The sequence below is a fragment of the Taudactylus pleione genome, unplaced genomic scaffold (genome assembly GCF_031769625.1).
Source record: "Taudactylus pleione unplaced genomic scaffold, aTauple2 ptg000214l, whole genome shotgun sequence".
Lineage (NCBI taxonomy): Eukaryota > Metazoa > Chordata > Amphibia > Anura > Myobatrachidae > Taudactylus > Taudactylus pleione.
This window is the reverse complement of record NW_028284616.1, coordinates 10,828,339-10,856,010: the sequence shown is the minus strand read 5'-3', so window position 1 is coordinate 10,856,010 and position 27,672 is coordinate 10,828,339. Positions and strand designations below refer to the sequence as shown.

The following is a 27,672-nucleotide window of genomic DNA, read 5'->3' as shown; positions in this document are numbered from 1 at the left end:
CAAATGTGAAAATAAAAGTGTGCTGTAAATAAAACATGAACAACACTTATCACATATTCAGTAACCCCTCAAACAATAAGTTTAAAAAAGATTATGTTTTTTATATAAGAAAATGTAAACCTGCATACTTACATACAGTTATACTTATTTGTCTTTTTCCTGCAGATGACGGTTTTGTTATTTATTTTATTTTTTTTAAATTATATATATATATTGTTCTGAGAGGTTTTCCTGGGGTGCAACTACTGATGTTATCTGCAATTAGCATAAGAGAAGGGAAGATAAAAGCAGAGAGAGTTTGTGTGTGAGTCACATTCAGTTGGGAGCATAGTTTGAGACATGGAGCAGATCATCCTTGTGGTCTTCTTGTCTTCTCTTCTCACCACAGTGCTGTCTGCAGATCGCAATGTCCAATACTCAGGTATCGCTATGCTAGATAACAAATATAAGTTGCATTGTAGAAAAGAGTTACTAAGATAAAATAATACATTTTGGATGCTTATCTTAATTTCCTAATATAGCAGCTAAATATGTGATTGTTAGAAATGTTTTTTTCCTATGCATGCCAGACTTTCTGCTAACTGAAGGAGGATGTGAGTATTTTATTTTTGTCTCAATTGATTGATAAAAAGCAGTGTTCCCCAAACTCATTCCTCTGAGAGCACTAACAGAATCACAAGTGAAATAATTAGCTCCACCTGTGGATCTTTTAAAATGTTTCAGCTAGTAATGACTACAGCTGTGCACCAGCTAAGAAAAATGGAAACCATGCACTGTAAAGTTGCGTATCCACTACACGAAAGTAGAACGACTGTACGATTACAACATTGTAATATTGCAATCGTTCATCATCGTGTGCTGTGGATAATGTGTCCAAACTGAACAATATGTCGTTCAGTGCAGACACCCTCCCTCATCCCCGAACATGCACAACCTGTCGTTATCGGCAGGTTGGCCTGCATGTTCAGGCGATGACAGATGCCGGCAACGTCCAGCGGGAGCACGTATCGCTGGTCGTTGCCGGCATATTCACTGCACGATTGAACGATAATGATATTGTAATCATTCAATCGCTCATTTTTCTAGTGTAGTTATTCGCGCCTTAGTGCTCCCTGAGGAATGAATTTGTGACAAACTGATATAAGGGAACAGTCAAGAATATAATTTATTTCTTAAAATTAGATTATCATTTTCTGCACATATGATAATGCTTCTAGATTTACCATTCAAAATAACCTAATCACACACAGAAAATGCTCATAGTTGAGTCACAAACAATGTCATTTGGCAGTGAAAAGTTATGGCCCACATACACTAGCGATAGTTGTCGCAATGCTGTGATTCACAGATGCCGGGACATGTTGGATTTCATTGATTTGCCGATCACAATCAAAAGATTAGCAAATCTGGGAAATTTATTAACATGTATAATTTCACAGATTCTCAGGTCTGCATTTCCGATCTGAATGCAGGATCAGACAATACGTCAGTTGGTTTATGGCGGCCTATAGTTGGAATGTGTGTCTATTTGAGTGCATACACATGCATGTATATTTATATCTATTATAAGGGCACAGTCGTGCCCTTATATTAAGGCTGCGTGTAAAACACTGCAATTCTCCCATAGAGAATTCTGGGGAGGGGGGCATGGTGTTTAAAGGGCTACACCTCAAAAGCTATTTGAGGTACCGAGCCGAAATTTGGCACGGGCGGGTAGAATTGTCGCTCGGTGCTGCATGCCAAAGTTCAGGGCATAAACATAAAATATGAGGATTTTGGAGTAATCTAATTTCCAACGGTCACATTTTTCTGACATTCTCAATCAGGACCACTTTTTTGCTGTAGTCTATGGGGGTTTTTTGGGAAGGCAAAACTCAGGGTAGGGGGGAAATTTAGACTTGGGGTTTGTTTTATTAGGTAGCTATTGTGCCAGGGTAGGGCCTTTTGGGGTTTAGGTAAGTTTGAAAGTTACAGTTTTTAAACTATTACCTCAAGAATGTGCCATTGAATAGATAGGACTTCAACTTGTTTTGCAGCCGCAGTAGGAGCCTCCAGCAGGTGTAGTCACTGTGGCTTCACTTGGGTGTACCAAGATGGCCGTCGTTTGCGGGCGGTAGCGGGGGCTGGGTCCGGGGGAAGGAAGCCGGCGTTTGCTGCGGTCGGGATGTGGTGGAGAGGGGGTAGGGGTTAGCGGACGTTAGCTGTGGCCGGTAACTGGGGAGGGTAGCGGGCGTTAGCGGCAGCAGTGCGGCGGCAGTGCGGTTGGCGGTGCAGAAGGCATTAAGACCCGGGGGAGGTAGCAGCACATAGATGCAGGCTCGGATCTGGAATATCCATGATACCTGCATCTGTGTTTAAAAAAACAAACACAGAAGCAGGGACGGGTCAGTGAGACCCGTCTGTGCTTCTGTATTTAATTAAATTAAAAAACCTGTGTAAAAAAAAAAAATGGTGTGGCCCCTCCCCAAAAACAACAACCAGCACCGGGCTTTGGAAAGCCAGTACTGGTTGTGCTAAATACAGGGGACAAATGATGTAGGGGGCCCCTGTATGAAGCACAACTAGCACCAGGCTTTTGAGAAACAGTCCTTGTAGCCATATTATGGGGGACAATTGATGTAGGGGTCACCCGTATTCAGCGCAACCAGCACTGGGCTCTGAGCTAGTTCTGGCTCTGGAAATATAGGGGGAAAAAATGCGTAGGGTCCCCCTGTATTCACCAGAACCATCACCGGACTCTTTCTAGCCAGGGGAGCCCTTTAACCGGGCCCCCCAGCCGAAGCATCACCCCTGACCGCTAAGCAGCCCAGGCTGGGGATCCCTGGGGAGCTGGGGACCCCCCACAATAAAGGGGTCCCCCTCTCCAGGGCACCCCAGGCCCTGGGTGGCGGGTGCTGAGTTGATTGTGTAGAGTTGTGCAAGTAAAGTTAAAATATTGGGGGTCATTCAGACCCACTTGCGAGCGGCAGTATGCTCGCAAGTGGGTCGGTGGTCCCCACTGCGCATGCGCACGATGGAGGGAGCTCCGTCGTGCGCATGCGTGAGACCCGGCGAGCGAAGGTGACCCACAGCTATACGAGCTATACGAGCGTCCAGGAGGATGCTCCATTTTAATGGAGGTGGGCCCTGATTCAGAGCGAGCGCTCTGGTCAGAGCGTCCGGCTCTGAATCAGGGCCATTGTCTTTTGCTGTGGAACTACAGTTCCCAGCAAGCCTTCCCGCTTGCTGGTACTTGGATAACAATAAGTAACAGCATGCGGGGCATTACGGGCCTGCTGGTAACTGTAGTTCCACAGCAAAAGCAATATTAAAAAAACACACAACACACACCGTAGAAAAGTACAATTTTATTAAAACATGCATGCACACACATGTACTCACACATGCATACACACTATCTCACATACTCACCTATGTATTCCTGAAGCCAATCTGTCCCCTTCTCCAGTAGGTAATGCAATTGAGTACCTGTATTAAAAATTCCCTACTCTCCTCCTCCTATGCGTGGCTTTGTCCTCTTCATCAGGCAATCCAGGGTCTTAACAAAATAAAAAAATGCAAATACGCGGACCCTCCCACATTAGTAGTGTCCTCTAAGGACACTACTACCTGAATGACAGCTCCGCTGCGGGATTTCAGTCCAGAAATCCCGGTGCGGAGCGCTCATTGGCTGAGAGAGGCGAGCCTTCCGCCTTTCAGACAATGAGCTGTTCTCACCATTGACTTCAAAGGTGAGAACTGAGGCGCCATTTTTGAAATTCAAAGATGGCCACCGCGAGCCAATCACTGTTCGCGATGCTATCGTCCTGCCCCCTCGGCTGGCTTAAATACAGCCAGCGTGAGGCGCTGTCCACTCAGTTGTCCGCCGGGTGGCAACAGAGAAAAGCTGCCGAAGACAGAAGATGCCACGGAAGCCCTGGATTGGTGGCGGCCAGGAAAAAGCTTAATGGCCGCCGCTCTCCAGGTGAAGATGCCGTAGAAGTCCTGAGGGAGCGGCAGCCATGAAAAAGAGCTTAAAGGCTGCCGCCTCCCAGGTGAAGGTTCTGCTAAATAAAATATGTTTTATTTTAATATTTCTTTTGCAGGGGTACCTTGGGTACCAGCAGGCCCTTAGTGCCCCGCCTGCTGGTACTTGGGGTTCTCCAAGTGCCAGTATGCGGGGCTGCCTGCTGGGACCTGTAGTACGCTAACCCCGCATCCCGGCCACAGCACACTTTACACAATCAACCTGGCACCCACTGTCCAGGGGTGCCGGGGATAGCCCCAGGCTGTAAGCCTGGGCCTGGAGTGCCCTGGAGAGGGGGACCCCTTTATAGAGGGGGTTCCCAGCTCACCAGGGATCCCTGGCCTGGGCTGACTAGCAGTCAGGGGTAATGCTTCAGCTGGGGGGCCCGGTGAAAGATTCCGGTGCTGGTTCTGGTAAATACAGGGGGACCCTATTCATTTTTTCTCCTTGTATTTCCAGAACCAGGGCTGGCTCAGTGCCAAGTGCTAGTTGCGCTGAATATGGGGGACCCCTACGTCTTTTGTCCCCCATATTTTGCCAACTAGGGTTGGTTATGACTAGCCCAGTGCTGTTTGTGCTTAAGTACAGGGGACCCCTACATAATTTTTCCCCTGTGTTTAAACACAACCAGGACTGGCTGTTAAGAGCCCGGTGCTGGTTGTGGTTGGTGGGGGAACCTTTTTTTTATTTTGCACATTTAATTTTTAACATAGATGCGTAGATGGATCTCACTGCTGCGTTCGTGCATCTGTGACTTATTGATTTTATTTTGTCAGGTGCATGCGCACTACCAGTGAGCCCTCTGTCGCCTGCTGATGCCCCTGTCTAAGCAGCCTTAATGGGACATGTGAATTTTTGTCTATGGAATATATTATAAGGGTACAGTCGTGCCTTTATATTAAGGCTGAATAGAAAAAAATGAAAATCTCCATAGAGAATTCTAAAGGGGGGGCAGGGTGTTTAAGGGGATACACCTCAAAAGCTAATGGAGGTACTGGGCTGAAATTCGGCAAGGACAGGTAGAACTGTCGCTCGGTGCTGCGTGCCAAAGTTCAGGGCAAAAACATAGGATTTGGGGAGTAATCTAAATCTCCAACTGTCACTTTTTTCTAACATTCTCAATTAGAACCACTTTTCTGCTATTCTCTATGGGGAATTTTTGGGAAGGCATAACTCTGGGTATGGGGCGAATTTAGACTTGGGGTTTGTTTTATTAGGTAGCTATTGTTCCAGAATATGGCCTTTTGGGGTTCAGGTAATTAAGAAAGTTACAGTTTTTAAACTGTTACCTCACAAATCCACCATTATACAGATAGGAAGTTTCAATCCCTTGCGCAACCGCAGTAGGAGCCTTCAGCAGGTGTAGTCACTGTGGCTTCACTTGGGTACAGCAAGATGGCTGCTTTTTGTGGGCTGTAGCGGGGGCCGGGGGAAGGAAGCTGGTGTTTGCTGCTGGCAGGATGTGGGTGAGAGGGGGTAGGGGTTAGTGGGCATTAACTGTGGCCGGGAACTGGGGACGGTAGCGGGCATTAGCGGCGGCGGTGCGGCGGCAGTGCGGGCGGCGGTGCAGAAGGCGTTAGGACCTGGGGGAGGTAGCAGCACACAGATGCAGGCTCGGATCTGGAATATCCGTAATACCTGCATCTGTGTTTAAAAAAAACAAACACAGACGCAGGGACGGGTCAGTGAGACCCGTCTGTGCTTCTGTGTTTAATTAAAAATAAAAAACCTTTGTAAAAAAAATGGTGTGGCCCCCTCCACAAAAACAACAACCAGCACTGGGCTTTGGAAAGCCAGTACTGGTTGTGCTAAATACAGGGGACAAATGATGTAGGGGGTCCCCCATATGAAGCACAACCAGCAACAGACTTTTCAGAACCAGTCCTGTTTGCAAAAATACGGGGGACAAATGATGTAGGGGTCCCCCGTATTCAGCGCAACCAGCACTGGGCTCTGAGCCAGTCCTGGTTCATGTAAAACCATAAGGTTTTTTGTCTGTGGAATATATAAATACCTCGTATATATACACACATGTATGTATATATGTGTGCATATATATATATATTATATATTACATATATATGGGTCATGGGACAGATGCCTAGTAGCATGTAATATCATGTAGTGGGTCCTGGTGAAGTGCAGAAACTAGACATAGCATCGATTCCTCAAGTGGATGGAAGGACGGAAGACGCATGAAGGGATGTTGACCCATGCAGCCTGAATAGCTTCCCACAGCTCCCTAATATTTGTAGATGCAGGATCTTAGGTACGAATGGACCTCCTGACTATGTCTCATTAATGCTCGTTTGGGGTCATGTCGGGCGAAGGTGGAGGCCACACTATTTGTGGGAATTCTACAGAATGCTCCTCGAACCAATTCTGGACAACTTGGAGCCAATGACACGGTGCATTGTCTTGCTGGAATATTCCATAGTTGTGGGGGTACATGAAGTCCATGAAGGGCTGAAAATGGTAATCAAGCAATGCAACATAGCAGTTACTGGTCAATTACATGTTTATATGGGCCATGGGACAGATGCCTAGTATCATGTAACATCATGTAGGGGATCCTGGCGAAGTGCAGCAACTCAACGTGGCATCGATTCCTCAAGTAGACGGAAGACCATGAAGGGATGTTGACCCATGCGGTCTGGATAGCTTCCCAGAGCTCCCTAATATTTGTAGGTGCAGGATCTTAGGTGCAAATGGACCTCCCCATCAGTGGCGGGTCTTATCTAGGGGCTGCGAGGCTGCAGCCCCCCCAGTAAAATCCTCCACTGTTCAGTGAGCTTCACTGTGACTGGAGGTGACTTCCTATTGGAAGCGCCATCTGCCAGTCACGCTGAAAACAGGCAGCCAGGGGGAGGTGTCTCCTCCCCCTGGGACTGCCAGTCCAGGCTGCGATCAGCAGAGAACGGCTTCCAGTGGAAGCCGCTGCTCTGCCTTTCGGGCAGCCCTGCTGGACTTCTCAGGGCTGCAAACAATGCAGTCCTGAGAAGCTGGTGTTAGGCGTGCACATGCATGGCGCCACTGACGCTCATGCGCATGCGCAAGTCCTGATGCCTGCCAGATTCAATGAGCAGACGCTGGGACCCAGGCCAGCAGCAGCAGCGGCAGCCTCCCTCAGGTAAGAGGGCAGGAGCCGCTGCTGCTCCCCGCCATGTCTCATTAATGCTCGTTTTGGGTTCATTTTGGGCGAAGGTGGTGGCCACACTATTTGTGGGAACTCTACATAATGCTCCTCGAACCAATTCTGGACAACTTGAAACCAATGATATGGTGCATTATCCTGCTGTAATATTCCATAGTTGTGGGGGTACATAAAGTCCATGAAGGGCTGCAAATGGTCATGAAGCAATGCAACATTGCAGTCACTGGTCAATTACATGTTTAGGTGGACCACACCACATGTTGCCAGCCCTCCAGGGTCCAATTAGCGATGTCACAAGCTCTGGTGAGGCACTGTATCCAGTGTCGAAGTGTTAGCAGGGGTCTTCTGCTCCCATATCCCATGGAAGAACAATGCACTGACCTGCTGGATATGCGCCTGGTACTCCTGTTTTGAATGTGGATGTGATTTGAGCCAGTGTCGCTTGTCTGTTACCACAGACAATTCTGGCCAGATGGCACTGGCCACAATCATTAAGCACCTTTGGTTGGCCATGGCATGGTCCACGGTGGGTGTTAATGCCTACCATGATGTATTCCCGATTCACACATGAAATTGTAGATCGAGGAATGTTTAATGTCCGCACAACTTTGGACATGGAATATCCTATCCATCGGGCACCCACTATCATAACCAACAGGGCCACTGCTACCATTAGGTAGCTTTAGGCGGCTGCCTAGGGTGCCATACACTGTCTCTTTCAGTCCCAGACAGGTTGGTTTAGTGTGTGTAGGGGTGGTTTCATTGAGTGCTGGCACGGTGAGTGTGTGTGTGTGTGTGTGTGTGTGTGTGTATATGGGGAGTAATGGGTACTGAGATATATTGGAGCACAGATGTGTGGCATAAATACATTGGGGCATGGATGTGTGGCATAATGCTTTGGGGGCACAGCTATATGGCATATACAGACTTTGGGTCATATGTGTGGCATATGTACTAGGGGCATTGTTTGGCATAATTCATAGCTATGTGGCATACAGTTACTTCGATGAACAGCTGTGTGGCATATGTATTAGGGCACAAATGTGTGGCATATTATGTATTGGGTATATAAACGTGTTGCATATTAAGTATTGGAGGCATTGATGTGTAGCATAATTATGAATTGGAGATACAGCTGTGTGGTATATAATGAATTGTGGAGCATAACATATTATGAATTGGGGGTGTTATGAGGCACATTATGATTTTGGGTCTCTGCTGTGTGGCATATTATAAATTATTGTCACTAATATGTGGCATAGTATGAACTGGAGGGAGCAGGGGCGGTGAATGAAATGTTGCCTTGTTGCCTTGCACCAGCCCTGATAACCAATCAAACTCTGATAATTCACATCTCCTTGCCATGAACAGCCTTGCTGGTGTTGATGCTGACTCACGAGATGGCAGATTACAACTGATGTAGGTCTGGGCATTTCCAAGATGTCACATGGTGACGTCACCTACCTTTAAATACTGCTATCCCATGACTTTTGGCACTTCAATCAATCAATCTATCTATCTATCTATCTATCTATCTATCTATCTATCTATCGGGGAGCTGGCTGGAAAAGACTACTCTTCTATGCGGTTTCTCCTCTCCGGCAGCTACTCCATAAAATCATCCTGAGATGCGTTGTTTTTAACAAAAGCTATGGTATGGATAGCTTGTCACAGTTTGATAAATAGCCCAAACATTGTGCTCCCCACAACAGACTATGGGGGATTTATCAAAGCTGGGAGAGAGATAAAATTGTGAGAGATAAAGTACTAACCAATCAGCCTCCAATTTACATTTTGCAGGATGTGTTTAAAAAATTATAGTTAGGAGCTGATTGGTTGGTAATTTATTTTTTACAATTTTATCTCTCTCCCAATAAACAGTGTCGGACTGGGGCATGAGGGGCCCACCGGGGGTATGCAGTGGTAGGGGCCCATGCTTAAGGGGTGTGGTTAGCCACCAGAGGGGGTGTGACCAGCCACTACAGCCGCTTGGCTAACCATTTGCAAAAGTTTGGTATAGTTTCTATTGAAGTGCACCAAGCATCCATGTTTATCTGTGGTCCTGCTCCACCAGGTAACTGCCAGGTAATTGACCCACTAATAGAGTAACAATGTATAATTTGAGTGCACAGTCTGGGACCTGACACCTAGAGGAAGGAGTGGGGCCCCCAGACAGTGGATCCCACCGGGGAATTCCCCTGTACCCATGTGGGCCAGTCCAACCCTGCCAATAAATACCCCTCTATAAACATACAGAAAGCTATTAAATTAAAGGGAACACAGGATAAATCAATGATTCATTTTCAGAATCCTTCTTAAATAGAACAAAGCAATGATACCCCTTTGCTGAAGAAAACAATGGAAAAAGGGAATATCACTAGTTGATAAAAAAAAAAGAAAAGAGTTGACTTAATCAGTTCACTATAATAATTGGTACAAGAATCAGAACTACAACAACCAATAGGCAACAAATGCTTCTGCCTAGGGCCCAGTGGGATCTGGATTATTCTAACCAATTTTAAGGTATTTGGTTTTGACAATTAGGAGGAAAGAAGGGGGCCCCATACCCGTATTCTGCCTGGGGCCCCAGGAGGTCTAAATCGGGCTCTGAGAACAGTCATATAATATTAACAAATAAGTATTGTCCTACAATATAAAGCGCATCTTTTACTTGCCTGCACAACCTAATGCAGCTTACTACCGGACTGTTAAAAGGAACTTGCTTTACATTTTGAGGTGGCAATTAGCTATTATAAATCTATTGCAATGGCCGCTTCCTAAAACATCTGGTCGTCTCGCTCTAATTTACAATTACAAATGTTGGCAGTAATTTAATAATATGCTTTCCAGTTTGTGCGAATATGTTTTTCTGCAATCCAACATAACACTGCCAGTCAAAAGCCATCAGACTTATTTAACAAAATGTCAAATTTAAAATTGATGGTAATCATGTAGTGTAGAGCTATACATTATCCCAATACCTGACACTAATTATAATATGATAGCGTTCCATATGTGTGAGTTGTTGAAATAATTCTTCAAAACTACATTATTACTAGAGACAATCAAAATTGGATAAAAATGTCATGCAAATCAAGTTTTGAAGCAAAACCTGTTCCATTTTTGTTTCACATTGGAGAGGCTGGTCTGTGGCAATTTTTAATGCCTTTTAACAAAATGAATTATTTGGAAACCCCCAGTAAAAATTCTGTATTTGCTCCTTAATGTTTAGCCAATTTGGTTGAAATAACTTAAAAGTAATCAAACTAGCCATGTGCATGTTCAGTTGTGATGCTCAATATTTTCTGCTGTAAATACTGTACATAATTCAGTAGGACTCATATACTAAATTTGAATTCAGGTGCAAAATTTGTTTTAAACAATAATAACTTATCAGAAACTTGTTTACATTGTCTTACTAGCACTAAACAGATAAAAACTCATTGCTGATTGGTTGCTGTGGCTAAGTTCCATTTTTGCACCTTTAATAATTAAATCCTATAATGTTTCTTTTTATATGTCAGTATTCTGACACACTGGAATGAACTTGATTAAGAGAGATGTTATAAATTTAAATCCTTGAAATATATGTTTACTAATTCTGATATATTTTACAGAGAAGACCCGCCAAGGGATTATTGGAGGCGATGAAGCCAAACCCCACTCAAGACCTTATATGGCGTACCTGAAAATGGGTGAATCCTTTTGTGGTGGATCTCTTATTGCTCCAGATTGGGTGTTGTCTGCTGCCCACTGTTATCAGTAAGTGACTGGGAGACAATATCTAGTGTCAGTAATTTATGTTTACACAATTGTAAACTATACAGGGTGCCAATCCTGCTACATATGGCCAAATGTAATAGCCCGCAACTTGGGTGAACCAACACATACCCGGCAAGATAATTATTAGAAGTGGCAATTCGTTTTTACTTTTTACCTAATTGCCATTTTAAATATCTTGACTATCATCAGGCCCGTGACCCCAGTAATTCATGGGTGTGTGACCTAATTTAGGGAGGCATGGCTACACCTCCTTACAAAAAAATTGCAAGAGAACAGTAATTGTGGCATCGTGTAGCATCGTCGTGTGCTCCACGGTTGGGCGCCATTGTGCCCCTCAGCCAGGGGCAGATCTGGAGGGAGGGCCACCAGTGCAATCTCTCCCCCTCCAACAGCCAGCTGAGACTGCTGCTGCTGATCAGTGGCTGCAGCCTCCCTTCACCCATCGCAACCCAGCTCACAGCAGCATGTGCTAGGGTGGGGAGACAATGACATCGACGATGACAGGTAAGAGGGAGAGGGGCATGTGGTAGTGGACCCGGGACCCTACTGGGCCCCTCCATCAAGCCAGGGACCGGGTAATTAGTACCTGCTTTCCCCTCCTCTCGGCGCCCCTGACTGTCATGCTGTAACCATGCTGACTCCCACAAATCTTGGGCTATCTGGATATCTGTTTTATCTGTCATATATTGAATTTTTAAAAACTAGTAACCTCTGCTCTGTGACTCACACCTGCCTCTTATACACTCCTTTATCTTCTAACTGCAATAATTAGCTCTGTTAATTTCACGTGATAGACTAAAACCCAATGTGTAAGCCTCACAAGAGGGTAGTATTTATCACTGCAACAAACTGTTGAAAGTATAAATCACATATATTTGTTACTAAGTACAGTATACACAGTGCCTTTAGGACTTAACCCTATTGGATATATTTTGTGAAGCTGTGCACAGGCTTGCCAGGTCAGATGGTCTCACACTACGCACAGACGATTTGTAAACCAAGGCTAGAAAGTGTGAGTAAAAGGATAAAAGTATTGAAAAGTGTGCTATTGGTTGTTGTGTAAATCCGTGTGGAATAGTACAAATTGTCTGAAAAGCATCCAATGTCATCTCCCCAATAAAATTGCACTTCATAAAAATACTCTAAAATAATTCCCAGTGCACACAATAAATATGACCTTAGTAGATCTCTGGTCTTCTCTCTATAGGAATATCACAGTTATCCTTGGAGCTCATGATGTGACTCAACCAGAAAACACGCAGCAGATCCTTGGGGTCCAAAGCTACTATGTTCACCCAGAGTATGATGATGAGGCAGATGTGCCATATAATGATGTCATGCTGTTAAAGGTGAGAATAACCTTTCCTATCTCTTCTTCCTAAACAAATGTTGTTATTCAAAATGGTTAACCAGACGCTAAATTTCTACAAAGAAATGTATAACAAGCACTCAAAGAGTGTATCTAATAGAGAGTTAAAATACCAAAACAGCTGCACATTCCAAAAGTGGGGGTGTGTGACCACTCACTACTGCAATAGATAGAAAGGGGACGATTCAATAGTTTTGTAGGCGGCCATAATTAATGGACGCGCGTAAAACGGCTAAACCCATCTAAAGTTCTAGTTGAGCAGTTTGGGCGCCTTAACCACGGGTTTAACCTGAGGGTGTGAGCATTTGCATCTGAATGGAGCAACAATTGATTTGCTCCGTCGGGCACCTAAAACAAATAGCAGCCCTAAAAACAATATAATCACCCCCAAAGAAATGTAATCGCCCCAAAAGTTTGTTTATAGTGAAATATCCAATCAATAACAAACACTGGGCGGGAAGATTGTGGTGAGAATGTAGAAATAAATTAAAAACCCAGAAAAATAAAATTAAAAATTAAAACCTAATTGAGAATAAATTACACATGAATTGCATTCTTGGTTTACCTTTCTTTTCCTATATAAAGATGTTTTTATTGATCTGCCTTTGGAATCGTTTATCATTATCAGCATTTATTAATATCAATTTTGATTATATGCTGTGTCAATTAACACTTATCCAGTTTAGAACATTATACGCTTTAATATTGTTATAAAGAGTACTGAAATAATTCACACAATACAGATTCTAAAAACAATGACAATGCTTTTACTTAAAGACAGCTTAATCATACATATATTTTGCCAATGCAGACTTACAACAAAAAAACATAAGTTATACCAACAGCAGTAGGGAATACTCTTGAAATAAATTTGTGACACACAGTACAGAATAGCAAGATAGCAGTCAGTCAATACTTCATACATACGTAACGGTAATGGCACCCCCGACCCTCATTCTGCGTTCTCTCCTCTGTTCTTTGACTACTACCCCTCCCTCTTTCTCAGCTCATATTTATACCTTAATTTTGTTTATACCTCCAATTAATCCAATTAGTCCAAATAATCAAATTAATATTTGTATGTACTAGGTCCTCATTAGTCATCTGTGCTTTAGACATAATATTGACATAATTCAGTGTTATCTTTTTGTTCCCATGTAGAAATCTGACATGATCGCCCATTTAGCCTTCATTTCTACTTATTGCAGACAAATTCTATCTCCATTACCTCATTTGTCTATGTAAAAACTCAGACTTTCTGTCAGCTGTTCTGTGCATGATAAAACTTATACATTTTAAACTTATAATTCTTATTGCTAAAACAATGTATATAGCAGTGCAACCTATACATATCTCCGCAGTTAATCACACCTCTAGACAAATAAAACACTAATCTCTACACACTTTTTAATACATCATTTAACATGCTTTTAGCTAAAATATAAAACAAATTGGCTGCTGCATCAGACACACACTTGCTTACTTTAGAGAGGAAAGGGAAGGCCTTATCCTCTCTAGGCCTGGGACCATTCGACAAGTGCGGCCTTCCGCAACTCGCACAACAAAAATATATATTCTCAATCATTTCTATATACTCTAAATTGCAGTGCAGGAAAATAAAGTTACATAAGCATGCATATATTTGTGAATTGCTGAAGGAATATGTATGTCCACATATTCCTGTTTTATCAGTTCCATCCTCTGAACATTCTTCATAACTCTGAAGAAAGTTCATATCTCTCATAAATTGCATCGTTTGATTTCTTCTTAATGCATTGGGAAACCTTCTTGAAGCATTTCACTAATATATAGAAAATCAACATTATTATAACAAAAAATATTAAACTTCCCAATGTGTGCATAATATTGATTAACCAATTTCCCACCCATGCGAACCAGGTACTGGGGTTCAACCAGGTGAACAAGTGTCGGGAATCCCACCATCACGTTTATTTGTTCAGCAAATTAATTTTTAACCCGAGTAACTTCATTCAACCTTTATTTTATTATTTCTTCTGCATCAGAATTTGTTAACCCATATACTGTTTGCAAAGTAACACAATATCCTGAAGTTGCAGCTGTAAGGTAGTCTGTGCTGCACTAATTCAGTGTTTTATTGCTTGAAGCTCTCTTACCACAAATCTAAAAGTACTGTCATATATGTCCGTGATATTGTTTATTAAAAATCCCAATTCCTGTATCATTCTTTGATTTGCAGTTATTCCCCATGTACCAGATGTTATTATGTTACCAAATCACAAACCAACCTTATAACCTTGCGACAGTGTAAAGAGGTGCTTGTATTGCTCATGTACCATCTCTATCTCTATTTTTTTTCATTCTTACACAGTAATTATTTTACATGTTTCTTTTAGATCCTTATGTTGTATTACCACTGCATCGGGTAGCAATATTCTTAGACCTATTCCAAAAGAATTCACCCATAACCATTTATAATCCCTATGTCCGCACATATAATATAACCCCTGTGGTAGTGTCCATGGTTTATTAGACAATGGGTTATCAAAAAAAAAAAACCATCATAAGGAACATTACAACGGGCAGCTTTTTCATCCATACTTTCTTCTTGCTTGTCACATTCTGCTATACACATGTTTTATTGTACCCCAACATTCCTTCTGTTATTACACACTTTATTAATGCACTCACACATTATTCCCTATTAGGTTTTGTGTATTTAATGATCTCTAAAAGATCCCCAAACAAGTTTAATTCTGAAAGGTCCTCTTTGTAACATTGTGTTATAAACCCTGGTTCCCAAATAAGTTCCTTCAGCTCCTATACCATTTTGTTAAAACACATGATGTTGTCCTGATCATAAAATGGATACTTTGTAAATTTTAAACCTAGGGAGCCTTTGACATTATAAGGTTCAAGTGTGTTCCACATACCGAGTGAAGAGTTGTTTGATTTGAGTGCAATGAGATAGACATTAACACAAAATTCCCTGAATGACATGGTGACTACATACCCAACAATCAACCTTATTGTTCTTCCTATGAGCTCATCATAAGTGTCCAGGGAAGAAGTGTCAGTGTGTATAGAGGTGCTGTCTTTGCACCATTGTATACACCTCTTCTCTGAATTTAGACCACAATTTTCACATTTACAATTTGAAATTGGGGGCAAACCTCCACACGTTTTCCTCACCGTAATGTCTCTTCTTTTCCGATATTTCACCAGATACATCTTATACCCAGTACCAGTATAAGTTCTTATTTACCTATATTGAATACTTTAATGTATTTCTTTTTCAAACCTTCTAATTATTTTTACATATGGGTTATTAAGATTTTTCACCTCGATCTTCTGACCATCCTCTGATCCATACCTATACCTGGGAGTATCAGTAGTAAAATTAGTGTGTGCGTCTTTTATGGCTCTTAATATGGTTAATACCCTATAATCATGGATTTCAAAACAGGAGTGGGGTCTACCATTATGACCCCGGCAGTTCCCCTAGGATAACTCTCCACACTGTCCTCATCAGCCACCAGTCCTTGACAGTCCTCATTCACTAGAAAAAAATAAAAAATTTAAAATGCAACAAAAATAACTGTGGCTCTGATCAGGTCCATCATCAAATAAGTTTGTTAGATTTAAGTCACAGTCAATGTCTTTATCTGCTTCTTCTCTTGCTTCAACTGACTTCACCACCATGTCAGAAACCTTCTTGCAGTGAGATGTGTGAAACCAATTTTCCTTTTAAGCTACTCTTAAGAATGTCAAGGTTGTTAGCAGGACCTGTAACGGGCCTTGCCATTGATCTATGAGACAACCAGAATGTAAGAAATTTCTCACCATTACATAGTCTCCAGGAAGCAGGAGGAAAGAGTTGTGAGGGCTGGGGGTGCTGTTGGCTGACTGCCATCCCGCACTGCGGGTGTCATTTTGTAGCTTCTTGTTGCCACACTGTGAGAGATTAGAATTGTTTCACTCTATTCTTGGGCAATATGGATAAAATAATTGTTGCTTTAAAAACTTCTAAAACAGAGGGGTTAAATGTGCCAGACATTGGGAAAGGTTCTGGTGACCAGTTTGGATATTTCGCACCATTTTGCAAAAAAATTTCACACTCTTTTCTCGTCTTTCATAATCATATATGCACTTTTCTCCCCTAGATCCCGCATTGCATTATCCTCATTCCCCATCCTCTGCTGCCAAGCTCTAAACATTTTTTCTGTAAATGACTTGGTTAACCCCCTAACTTGTGGCAACTCACTCGGTGCCAGAGACAAGAGACTTTTTTTTTTCCTGCTGCAAAATAAAACTCCTTTTTTTTTCAAACACCTAATCTCCTGTCCTTGAAATGGGAACACTCTCTCCAGTCTCAAAGAAGCTTTACACTTGCAATGAGAAACATAACATTCTTTCTAAGTATAAGTTTGTTAGTGGGATACTATACAATTTGTGGTAACCTACCCGTGTATCCTTTACCGTTTCACCAAACCAATTCCTTCACCTTCATTCAAGCAACCCTTACCATCCAGGTGCTTCACACGCCCTGCCCCTGTACTCAGGAGCTTTATTGCAGGCTACAGTCAGCTACCTCAGCACATTCAAATCACTTGCTCATACTCTCTATATCACTTACATAAAACTCTCTTCTATCCCATACTAATACTTAGACAGTGTTGCCCTTTCAAAAAATAAATGGTATTAACTTTTTTTTCACTTTAAAATTGTGACACGTCTGTCAAAATGAAAACCCCCAAAAAACCCTTCCCTGTGTTATCTGTCTTCGTTATCAGATCAACACCTTCCCAATGCTATCTGTCCGTCATTATCAGATCAACACCTTCACACCAATATTATCTCGTTATCAGATATCTGCAAATTCTTTCCACACTATATAGCGATGGCCGTGGACTTCACTTCTTTGTCTATAATATTACCCCTGCGACTCACATAAACAGAATCATATCTCTCTATACATACCTTTTATAAAGAAATCCAAAAACACCTATGATACCAATGTCTATCTCCCCAACCGCTAAATAATGACTTATATTATGTATGTGCAACCTTTTTTTGATGGATCACACATATTACATACACTGCTATCTACGGCCTTTATAGTGTGTGTTTTTCACTAGTGACCCTATTCTAATCCTAACTCCGATCGGTAGCCACAAGCAATAGTCTGGAAGGATTCTTACCAGAAGCTACTGCCGTGAAGGTCAGTCACAAACATGACACAACTCTCACACAAAACAAAAAAACTTGTTTGCACAATTTATTTTTTTATCTCAGAATGAGCAAAAAAAGAGACAGAAGATATCAATGCAATTCTCTGATACTTACAAGTTCAAGACACTCTACTCGCAAGAAATTATTATAGCATAAAAGTCTGTTCAATATCTGACAGATAATGCAATCCCTCAACCACAAAATAACCATCCATTACTAATTTCAGAAATCAACATATCAACAAAAGAATAATGCAAAGACAATCACTCAATTAGCAAATTTTAAGAATACCAATATTTTACACTTAACATATTTCAGTGGAACTAGGGAAAAAAACAACACACAACAGATCTACTGGAACACTGCCCAGACTGAGAAGGGGGAGAGAAAAAGAAAAAAAACACACAGCACAAATCTTCTGACAAGCTGCAAAACTACACTTACTATAATCACACTATTAAAATAATGGGGAAAAACTTACTAAACTTTAAATAAGAAGAACAAAACCAGAACACTCAATTAATACAAGTGAAGTTTGGCTTACTGCTCCATCAGAGACCGAGGGAGGAGAGAGGAGGAAAAAAAACAATACTGCAAAAAATATTGATAAGTAAAACAGCTTACCACCCGTGCAGACTCTAGCTATCTCTCTCCCTCAATCACCGATGCAGAATGAGCATAAACTCACTGGGGCCTCCATAATTAATAACGTGATAGTTCTGGATTACTTACAAACCTTACATGTTATAAGAAGTACTGAAATAATTCACACAAATACAGATTCTAAAATAAATGACAATGCTTTTACTTAAAAACAGCTTAATCATACATATATTTTGCCAATGCAGACTTACAACAAAAAAATCATAAGTTATACCAACAGCAGTAAAGAATACTTTTAAAATAAATTTGTGACACCCAGTACAGAATAGCAGGATAGCCAGTCAGTCAATACTTCATACATACGTAACGGTAACGGCACCCCTGACCCTCGTTCTGTGTTCTCTCCTCTGTTCTCCGACTGCTCCCCCTCTCCCTCTTTCTCAGCTCATATTTATACCTTAATTTTGTTTATACCGCCAATTAATCCAATTAGTCCAATAAATCTAATTAATATTTGTACAAATTAGGTCCTCATTAGTCATCTGTGCTTTAGAATATTGACATAATTTCGTGTTATCTTTCTGTTCCCATGTAGAAATCTGACATGATCGCCCATTTAGCCTTCATTTCTGCTTATTGCAGACAAATGCTATGTCCGTTACCTCATTTGTTTATATAAAAACTGAGACTTGTTGTCAGCTGTTCTGTGCATGTTAAAACATATACATTTAAACTTATAATTCTTATTGCTAAAACAATGTATATAGCAGTTTAACCTATACATATCTCCGCAGTTAATCACACCTGCAGAGAAATAAAACACTAATCTCTACACACTTTTTAATACATCATTTAACATGCTTTTAGCTAAAATATAAAACAAAATGGCTGCTGCATCTGACACACACTTGCTTACTTTAGAGAGGAAAGGGAAGGCCTTATCCTCCCTAGGCCTGGGACCAATCGACAAGTGCGGCCTTCCACAACTCGCACAACAAATATATATATATTCTCAATTATTGCTATATACTCTAAATTGCAGTGCAGGAAAATAAAGTTACATAAGCATGCATATATTTGTGAATTGCTGAAGGAATATGTATGTCCACATGTTCTGTTTTATCACCAGGTTACTAACTCCCATATACTCTACTGTACCCACCCTTAACCTCTCTCTAAGTGGTGAACCTTTCCTCTATAATTAATCCAGTGAACCCACCCAAGTATTAGCAGTCAGTCAGGGCCTACTTGGGAAAACCCTATTATGTAAATATTATAACGAGTAATAATAAATTGAATAATCCAGTTAAGTAGACTTGAAGTTTAATATAGATGTCTATCATACTTAAAACATATACAAACTATAACCATTAATAATTGCCAGCATTACCATATACCCGTATACCATATACCCGTATTAGTTTTTTTTCCCCATACACTAAAAGAAAAATATTACAATGAGCATACTTCAGTGTCCTGTTATAGTGAAACAAGCAAACATACTGTACATAACAGATACAAATACATTACTATATCCTAACACTTTAACAAATGTTCATATTTCTTATATTGACAATAGTCAAGTCCACAACATAGGGCCATATTCAATTAGAGGCAAAAAGTCCAAGGTCGTTTTTGCAGGGGATAAAGTATCGGGCGCGTGCCTGCTTAACCCCGTATTCAATTCGGAATCAGCAAAAATGGGACCCGGCGGAGAGGTAAGTATCGAAAAGTCCTGTCACTTTTTGGGGAAATCAGCCTGTCACCCCCTAAAAGATGGTCTGACATTGGGGATCACTATGGGTACCCCCAAATTGGGCAGCCAAAGGTATTTAGGCTTTTTAAACGGTGTCGGCAGGTGCTTTTATGCGCCTTTGTAAAGGTGGTGAAGAATACCACTTAGCTTAATTTTTGGGGGAAAAAAGCTAGTCCCATCAAATTTGGGGTACATGAAAATGGGTGCAAGCATATATTGAAGTCCCTAAAGTGATATTTTAAAATTCTGCAAAAATCCACCTGCCGCAACCTCCCACATTCTAGAAAACACCTGCCGCATACTTGGGGATCCCCCCTGAGTCTATTTTGCTAGTTTTTAAGTTTGTCCCCCAACCTTTTTTTATCGCCCCCAAAATGAAACCACTTTTTTGGGGTGTCCTATGCTAATTTTTTTTTTGACACAGATAACTTTTAGGGGACATTCCAAAGGGTGTAGGGTACTTTTTTTTAAGTCTGCACCCCAAAACCCCAGTTCTGCACTTTTTACCAACACCTATTCATATGTGAAAACTTATATCCGTTTTTTTACAAAGATTTTTCGCACCTGTGAAAAGTCTTTGAAATTGAATATGGGGATAAGTGAAAATGGCGAAAATAACGTAGATAACGGATTTTAATTGAATATGGCCCATAGTCTCTATAAAAGGAGAGAAGCAGTCCTATGAGCAGAGCAATAGTCTCTGGTAATTAAGAAGTCTCTGCGTCAGTTCTCCCTATTACAAGGTGAGCAATAGTGTTGCTCTATTAAATCCAGTATGTTTTGAGATCTACTCTATTCAGACTGGGTTAGAGTATAAAGACACTGAATCATGTACCAAGTAATAATAATGGTCCTGAAACTATCAGTGCCTCTCCTTAACTGTCCAGTAAGATACAGCTCAGCCAAGTTAGCCTAGCAGAGCCCAATGCTGGAGTTACTATGTAGCAGAATGCTGGTATAGCAATCCTCTAGCTTGCGGAACACTTAAATGATGCACTAGGCATCCGTTCTCAGAATCCTAGTATAAACTAAAGGTGCCTACACACTTAGCGATATTTTACATGATTTGCCCGATTCCGTTGCATCGTGACAACAAATAGTGTAAAATATGCCCAAATCGTGAGTACCCACTAACGATCACGATGCCGATGCGCGTCCTCGCAGGTCGTACATCGCATCTTCAGATCTGCTGTGCTGTAGGGCAGATTTGCCAATCTGGGACACGATGCACTGGAAAAGTTTAGGATGCATGATAGATCATTTGTCACATTGGACACTTTTTACACCAAATCGTCTGCATGACTACTGGGGGAGAGTTCAAGGGAAATTGTACACGATGTTGGATCGTGAGCACATCGCCAAGTGTGTAGGCACCTATAGTCTCTCTCCAATATTTCAGCTCTGTAGTTTGAATCTTTTCAGCAGTAGACAACTCAAACTCTCCTGTTTAATAGCTGATACTAGTAAAGCTGTGCTCATTTGTATTTTCCTCCATCTCATAACCCCTTTGCCTTCGGCTGTACTTCACTGTATCTCTCCTTACTTTACTCAGCCGGTCACTCCGAACAATATATGTCCCTTATTACTTTGATGGCTACAACCGTCTCCTTAGTGAGTTGATACGCTAACTCTGGATATAGCTGTTCTTGCACTAATTATACTGCATATGGTATCATATATGGTGTTCATGAATCCATAATATGATGGTAGATTATGTCTGGGATATTTAGTAATGGTGCTGGCGCAGTTGACACTTGTCAATATGGGTCAGTGCTACTGCTGCTACCCAATAACTTGTGTCCCCAAATGTTGCTCTCCAATGCATGGATTACCCCTTATGCAAGCGCACCTCTACTGGGGCTCCTAATCGGAATTGTGCTGATGATGGGTATGGCTGAAAGGTGCGCTTACTGGCTAATAGCGCCATCTCCCTCCTCTCCTGTCATCCAGATTCCGCCCTCGGCTGCATCTGCCGCCGTGACCCTGGTCACCTCAGCCCACGCCAGCCGCTCTGCTGATGACGCTCTCCACCTGTGAGAGGTACCCCCAGCTGGGACCACCTCCTGGTCGCTGTCCCCTACAGCTCCATTAGGGCAGAGTGAGTACTGCTGCCCCCTCAGTATCCACTGCTCCGGTTTAGTTCCCTCTCCGGCTCTGCCCCCCTGCACCCGGCAACGCATAGCCGCTCATCAGCTGCCCGGGTAGGCACTAAGGAGAGAGATCTGCAGACTCACCCTCAGTTGCTGCTAACAGCTCTTATTAATCTACGGTATCTGAACTTGGCCCTACTTTCCCTGACAGGAACCAAACCACACCCAGCCATATCACTCCACAACTTTTTCTCCAGTGCATCCAACACACTGTAGCACATCCTCACCACAGAGAAAAAAAAGTACCACATACATCGATATGTTAATACATTAAATACATATATCATGAATTGTGACTACATACATATATATATTTTACCTCATAAATTGTACATTTATAAATATTACATAGATTTATAATTACAGTATTGTTCTGGCATGGCAATAAAAAAAGCACTGAAGATGTTTGAAATAGAGCGCTCCTAGCCCCTATTGGACAAGCGGATCATGTGAGAAGAGTCACAGGAGTGCCAGTGCCTCAGGGACAGTAGACGTAGCCAGAAGGGGCACTGATGGCAGTGATGTGACATAGCCAGTAACTGGGGCTAAGACCCGTATGTGTGACACCATTAGTGTTTTGATTAAGTCCCAACTCCGTTACCTGTTTGTGATAACTGTATCAGAAGAAGATAAATTCCTCTTTCTTAAGTTGTGATTAGTATCCCATGCTATGGATGGGTGGTATGCAACTAAAGGATCTATTTGAAAAGCAAAGTGAAAAGTTGCAAAAAAAATTTCCACTTTTTGCTTTGCTATTATCTCCATATATATGTATTAAGTGGCAGGACAGCCCTTGTGGTAAAAGTCTGTCCTGGTGAGGTGATTTCAAACATCTTTCACATTTACATGCGCCATGCATGTGACCATCAGCATTAGTGATTTTAGCCCAATGCTGATCGGGAGGAGCAGAGTAATGAAAACCGTCCGGAGAACCGGAAGCTGGCAGGGGAGCAGTAGTAGGAATGTGACAGGAGAAATGAAGAGCATTCTGGCAGCTCTACTCTTTCCACTCCTTATGTGATTTCACAAGTTTGGGTGGTGGCACAAGGTTGTCCTGCTCCGGCGCTGTACTGACTGGACTTTTCACAGGTCCTGACCATTCAAGTACCACATTAGCTATGCAGTTAAACCTGGGCAAGCTTGATAGCCTGCAGGAGATTTACTTCTCCCTCTGTAATGTGTAGCTTCAAATAAGTATCAGCAGGGGTCTGGGGAGTACCCCAATGCCACAGTAAACAACCCATTTAAGATTGCCTGATATGTAACTTTGTATACTCACAACCATAACAAGATACCATTACTAACCCATTCATATCTGCTTTCACCAGCTCTCATCGCGAGCCCAGATAAATCTCTATGTTCAGACAGTTCCACTTCCCACCAGCCACAATGATCTTCCACAGAATATCCCCTGCAGTGTCTCTGGCTGGGGACTAATTGACAAGACGCATCCCACTGACAAATTATTTGAAGTAAATGTGACTATCATGAGCCGCAGGTTGTGTCGTCGCTTCTTTCCTGTGTTGGATGATGGGATGATCTGTGCAGGGAACATTCACAGACTCAGAGACTCCAGTCAGGTAAATGGGCTTAATCAATCAACTGTGCAAAATGATGTCTATTAAGCTGACAATAGCACATATACATAACATAACAAATGCTTTAATAAGGAAGTAATAATAACATAAAAGTCCAAGGTACTATTTCTTGTTTATAATTCAAAAGGGTCTTCAGTCACCATCAATAGATGCCTTTTGGAAACAGATCAACATTCCAAGAAATATCCAGAAACACTTGTAGCATCTGAGGAAATGGTCTCTAAGCATATCGGCCCTCATTCAGAGCCGTACGCTCTGAGCAGAGCGCACGCTCTGAATGAGGGCCGGGCTCCAGTTTCATGGAGCGTCCTCCTGGACGCTCGTATAGCTGTGGGTCACCACCCACAGGCTATACGAGCGTGCATTGTAATGGTCGCGATGGTCGAGACCATCGCGACCATCGAATTTGCGAGCCGGAGCCTGCGGTTGAGGTTTTCAACCGCAAGCTCCGGAGTGATTTTGGCTCTATCAGAGCCAAAATCACTCCCACTGACATCACTAGTGATGTCAGTGGGCCGGCTTCTGACGGGAGGCGTTCCCGTGGGAACGCCCCCGTCAGGGAGGCACGCCCCCGGCACGCCCACCAAAGGGGGCGTGCTGTCAATCAACATTGACAGCACGCCCCCTTTGATCGGACACAACGAGCGAAGGACTTTCCTTCGCTCGTCGCGTCTGGCGCATGCGCACGACGGAGCTCCCTCCGTCGTGCGCATGCTCAGTCCATAACATCGACCCACTTGCGAGCGGACAGCCGCTCGCGAGTGGGTCTGAATCAGGCCCATCATCCCTACTAGTTCTTCCACAGGGGATAGAATCCCTATTTTGTTTTGGAACTATGGGGTAAATGTACTAATCTCTGGAAAGTAATAAATTAGAGAGTGATAAACAACCAGCCAATCAGCTCCTAACTGTCATGTTACAGGTTGTTTTAAAAATGACAGTATTTTATCACTTTCCAATTTATCACTTTCCAGAGCTTAGTAAATCTCCCCCTATGTGTGTACATGTGTGGTGGTATGGCAGAGTTATGTACACACCAGCGAAATTCCTCAAAACTCCAGACAGCCCAGTTGCTTCACCAGTTAGATGGTTTATCTAGAGATAAGTTATGTGCAGTCACAGTACTTAAGGTAAAACACTGGTTGGTACTGAGCGGAGTATGAGTTGAGCGGGGTGAGATACAACTCACCAGCCGATGAGTGCATAACTCTAGTGGGTAGCGGTGCAGGATGCTGAAATAGTGGTAAAAATGTGGATATTGAGGTCTCTATTGGAGCTAAGTGGGAGATGACGATCTCCCACGGTGTCACTCTCTTAAAAAGTGAACAAGATGGTGTCGCACATGCACAATACAGACCTCAGTGGCCATCTTGGAACAGGGAATGAAGCACCCCTGGAGTATAAAAATGGAGTCAGTGCAGTAACACATTCCACTATCAACATTTTGGCCTTTTATGTTATCCATCCTCTGACGAGACTTGCCTGCGGGATGACACCACCTCCAGACTTATGCACACGCTCCAATGTGCAGAGTGCTGCAGTACTGCACGGCCATGCATTACTTAGCTCCTGCTAGAGACCTGTTATTACCACTGCAATTATCACCACTGTTAACTCTGTTTACACTGCTACTATCATAATAAACCATTCAACCTAGTTAAGGACATCTGTGTGGACTAATCTTTATTTCACATTCTGCTGACACCTGTTGTGACAAACAGGTTCCACCAATAGTTTAGACCAGAGGTTCTCAAACTCGGTCCTCAGGACCCCACACAGGTCACATTTTCCAGGTCACCCAGCAGGTGCACAGGTGTATTCATTACCCACTAACACATTTTGACAAGCAAGTGCTTAAATAAGCGCAAGCAAGTTTATACCCCTAGGGAGGGTTAGGTTGCAGACTATCACACAGGGGAAGCTAGGGTTAAGGTTTTTGTGTAGGAGACTAGCCTATTGGGTTAGCTAGGGGTGGGTTTAGGGTGGAGTTAGCAGACATTTTGTGGGATACAGTAAATAGGATCAGCCTCTTTTTTTCTTCGATCCCCTACCGCCCACACTAATAATTGGCTATTTTATTCTTTTTCTTTGCCGGACGGGTGTGTAAACCTCTATGCATTGGGAAAGAATGGAAGTCCAGTGGGTACTGCTCGGCTGTATTTGAGGTGCGCTCTCTATACCAATATTTTAATTTAGTCTGACCTTCCCTACTGGGGCGCATGGGCACTGGCTGACTGGCAGGCCCTGTTATGGTGTATTGGTAGGAGAGTTTGAGCCCGAGATATTTTATTGGTAATGGGCAATTGGCTCAGTTACTCACATGTTGTGGACATTAGTTTTGGCTTAAGACGCAATGTCACTGAGCAGCTGGCCATTTTTTCTTTCTGCCACCATACTGATTTCATTGCTTAACTTTAATAAAATGGTTGACCAATTTTAATGGCATTTCACTGTGTCTGTGTCATTATTTTAGTTAAGTTTATAGTTTGTTTCTTTAAGTATTTTGGTTAAGTGTGGGGGTCGTGAAATCCCACATCTGCCGATAGGGAGTTTATAAAAGTTTCACTGGTGTACCTAATTATTTCACTTCTGATTCTGTGAGGAGACCTGGAAAACATGCACTGTTTGGGGTCCTGAGGTCCGAGTTTGAGAACCTGTGGATCATACTAAAACATAGAAGCTGTTTTTAATTTAATTAATGTACGTCATCATTACTTCCCTATTAAAGCATCTGTGTAATACCACGCTATATTTTATTTTCTGTCTATGGTTTTTTAAACATGAAATTAGATGATGTGACAGATATATCATTCAGATCCACGTTAAAACGATATATCGGACCATATATGTCGTCTAATGTGTACCCAGCCTAATGTCTCAACTATGATTTCCAGCTATTAGTGTACACAGCATTCTTGATAAATAAGTCTCATGTCTATGTCTCAGTCCTATACTTCCTGATAATTTAGCTTTTTCCTAACATGAATAAACTGATGTGTGAGCCTTCATTGTTCTGGAACATTTCTGTCAAGTCAGTGTATACTATATATATATTATTATTATTTCCACCAAGTATCAAATTACATATTTTTTCTTCCTGACTTTTCAGGGAGACTCTGGGGGACCTCTTATTTGCGGAGGGTCAGTGGAAGGTATAGTATCATTTGGATTTGATCACCCTCCTGGGGTCTATGCTAGAGTTGCAAAGTACTTGGAGTGGATCTCAAAGACCATATCTGAACATAATGACACGGATAACTCAAGCCAGTAATTTAACTGGTATTGTGCACTAAGATGTGCTATTATTGTTCCCATACTTTGTCTAGGTTAGCTGTTATCACAGTCATTACATGTAATAAGGAAACAGGCATTTCATGTATTTCTTGTCATGTGTTGTACTGTGATACTTTTGTCAAGCACTTTATAAAATGCTGCACTTACCTTTTGGACGGCTTGATCAAGACATGAAAGCAACTATCTGCAAGATATTATCACACAGCCCAAACAGTAGGGATATCCTTGTATAACTGGTCATTATATGCAATGAGTAAAAGAACCACATTAATGGACCTTGCTGGTGCTTTCAGGATAATTATTAAACATTTGAGAGAGCTGAATGTGATTCTAATAAAAGACAATATGTTTGTTGATGCAAAAATAGATCAAATACTCAACTTGAAGCCATTGCCAGTCACACGAGCCACCTTTTCACAATAAGACAATTACTCCCCTTGCCCGGTTGCCCCACAATATAAGTGAGTCTCCATGGGTTTCTACTGTTGTGTTCCCTCATGATTGTAAACTTTATTTCTTGTCTTTCATTTCAATAAATCATAAAGGTAATTGCACCAAAAGTTGCCCTTCTGCTCCTATATTCTAGCTGTATATGAAAAGGAAAGCATACATACTATCATAGTTTCTGGGGGCTGTAAGTGTACCTGATTCAGAGATGTACACTATTACAATATTTACGCAGGTGAGCGATTGGTCAACTGCGGATGCATGATGGTCACACTGCGCACGCGCCAAGGTACCATCGTGA

The 27,672-nt window shown here is 42.2% G+C and overlaps 1 protein-coding gene across 1 annotated transcript; it reads left to right on the top strand.

The window, feature by feature from the left end:
- The first annotated feature begins 330 nt into the window (after window positions 1-330).
- Window positions 331-27,432, top strand: LOC148517596 (mast cell protease 1A-like). Its single transcript, XM_088478459.1, has 5 exons — window positions 331-421; window positions 10,778-10,922; window positions 12,151-12,292; window positions 23,361-23,612; window positions 26,740-27,432. The coding sequence occupies exons 1-5, from the start codon at window positions 340-342 to the stop codon at window positions 26,899-26,901; spliced, it is 783 nt and encodes a 260-aa protein (XP_088334585.1). The 5' UTR covers window positions 331-339; the 3' UTR covers window positions 26,902-27,432.
- Window positions 27,433-27,672: the final 240 nt, after the last annotated feature.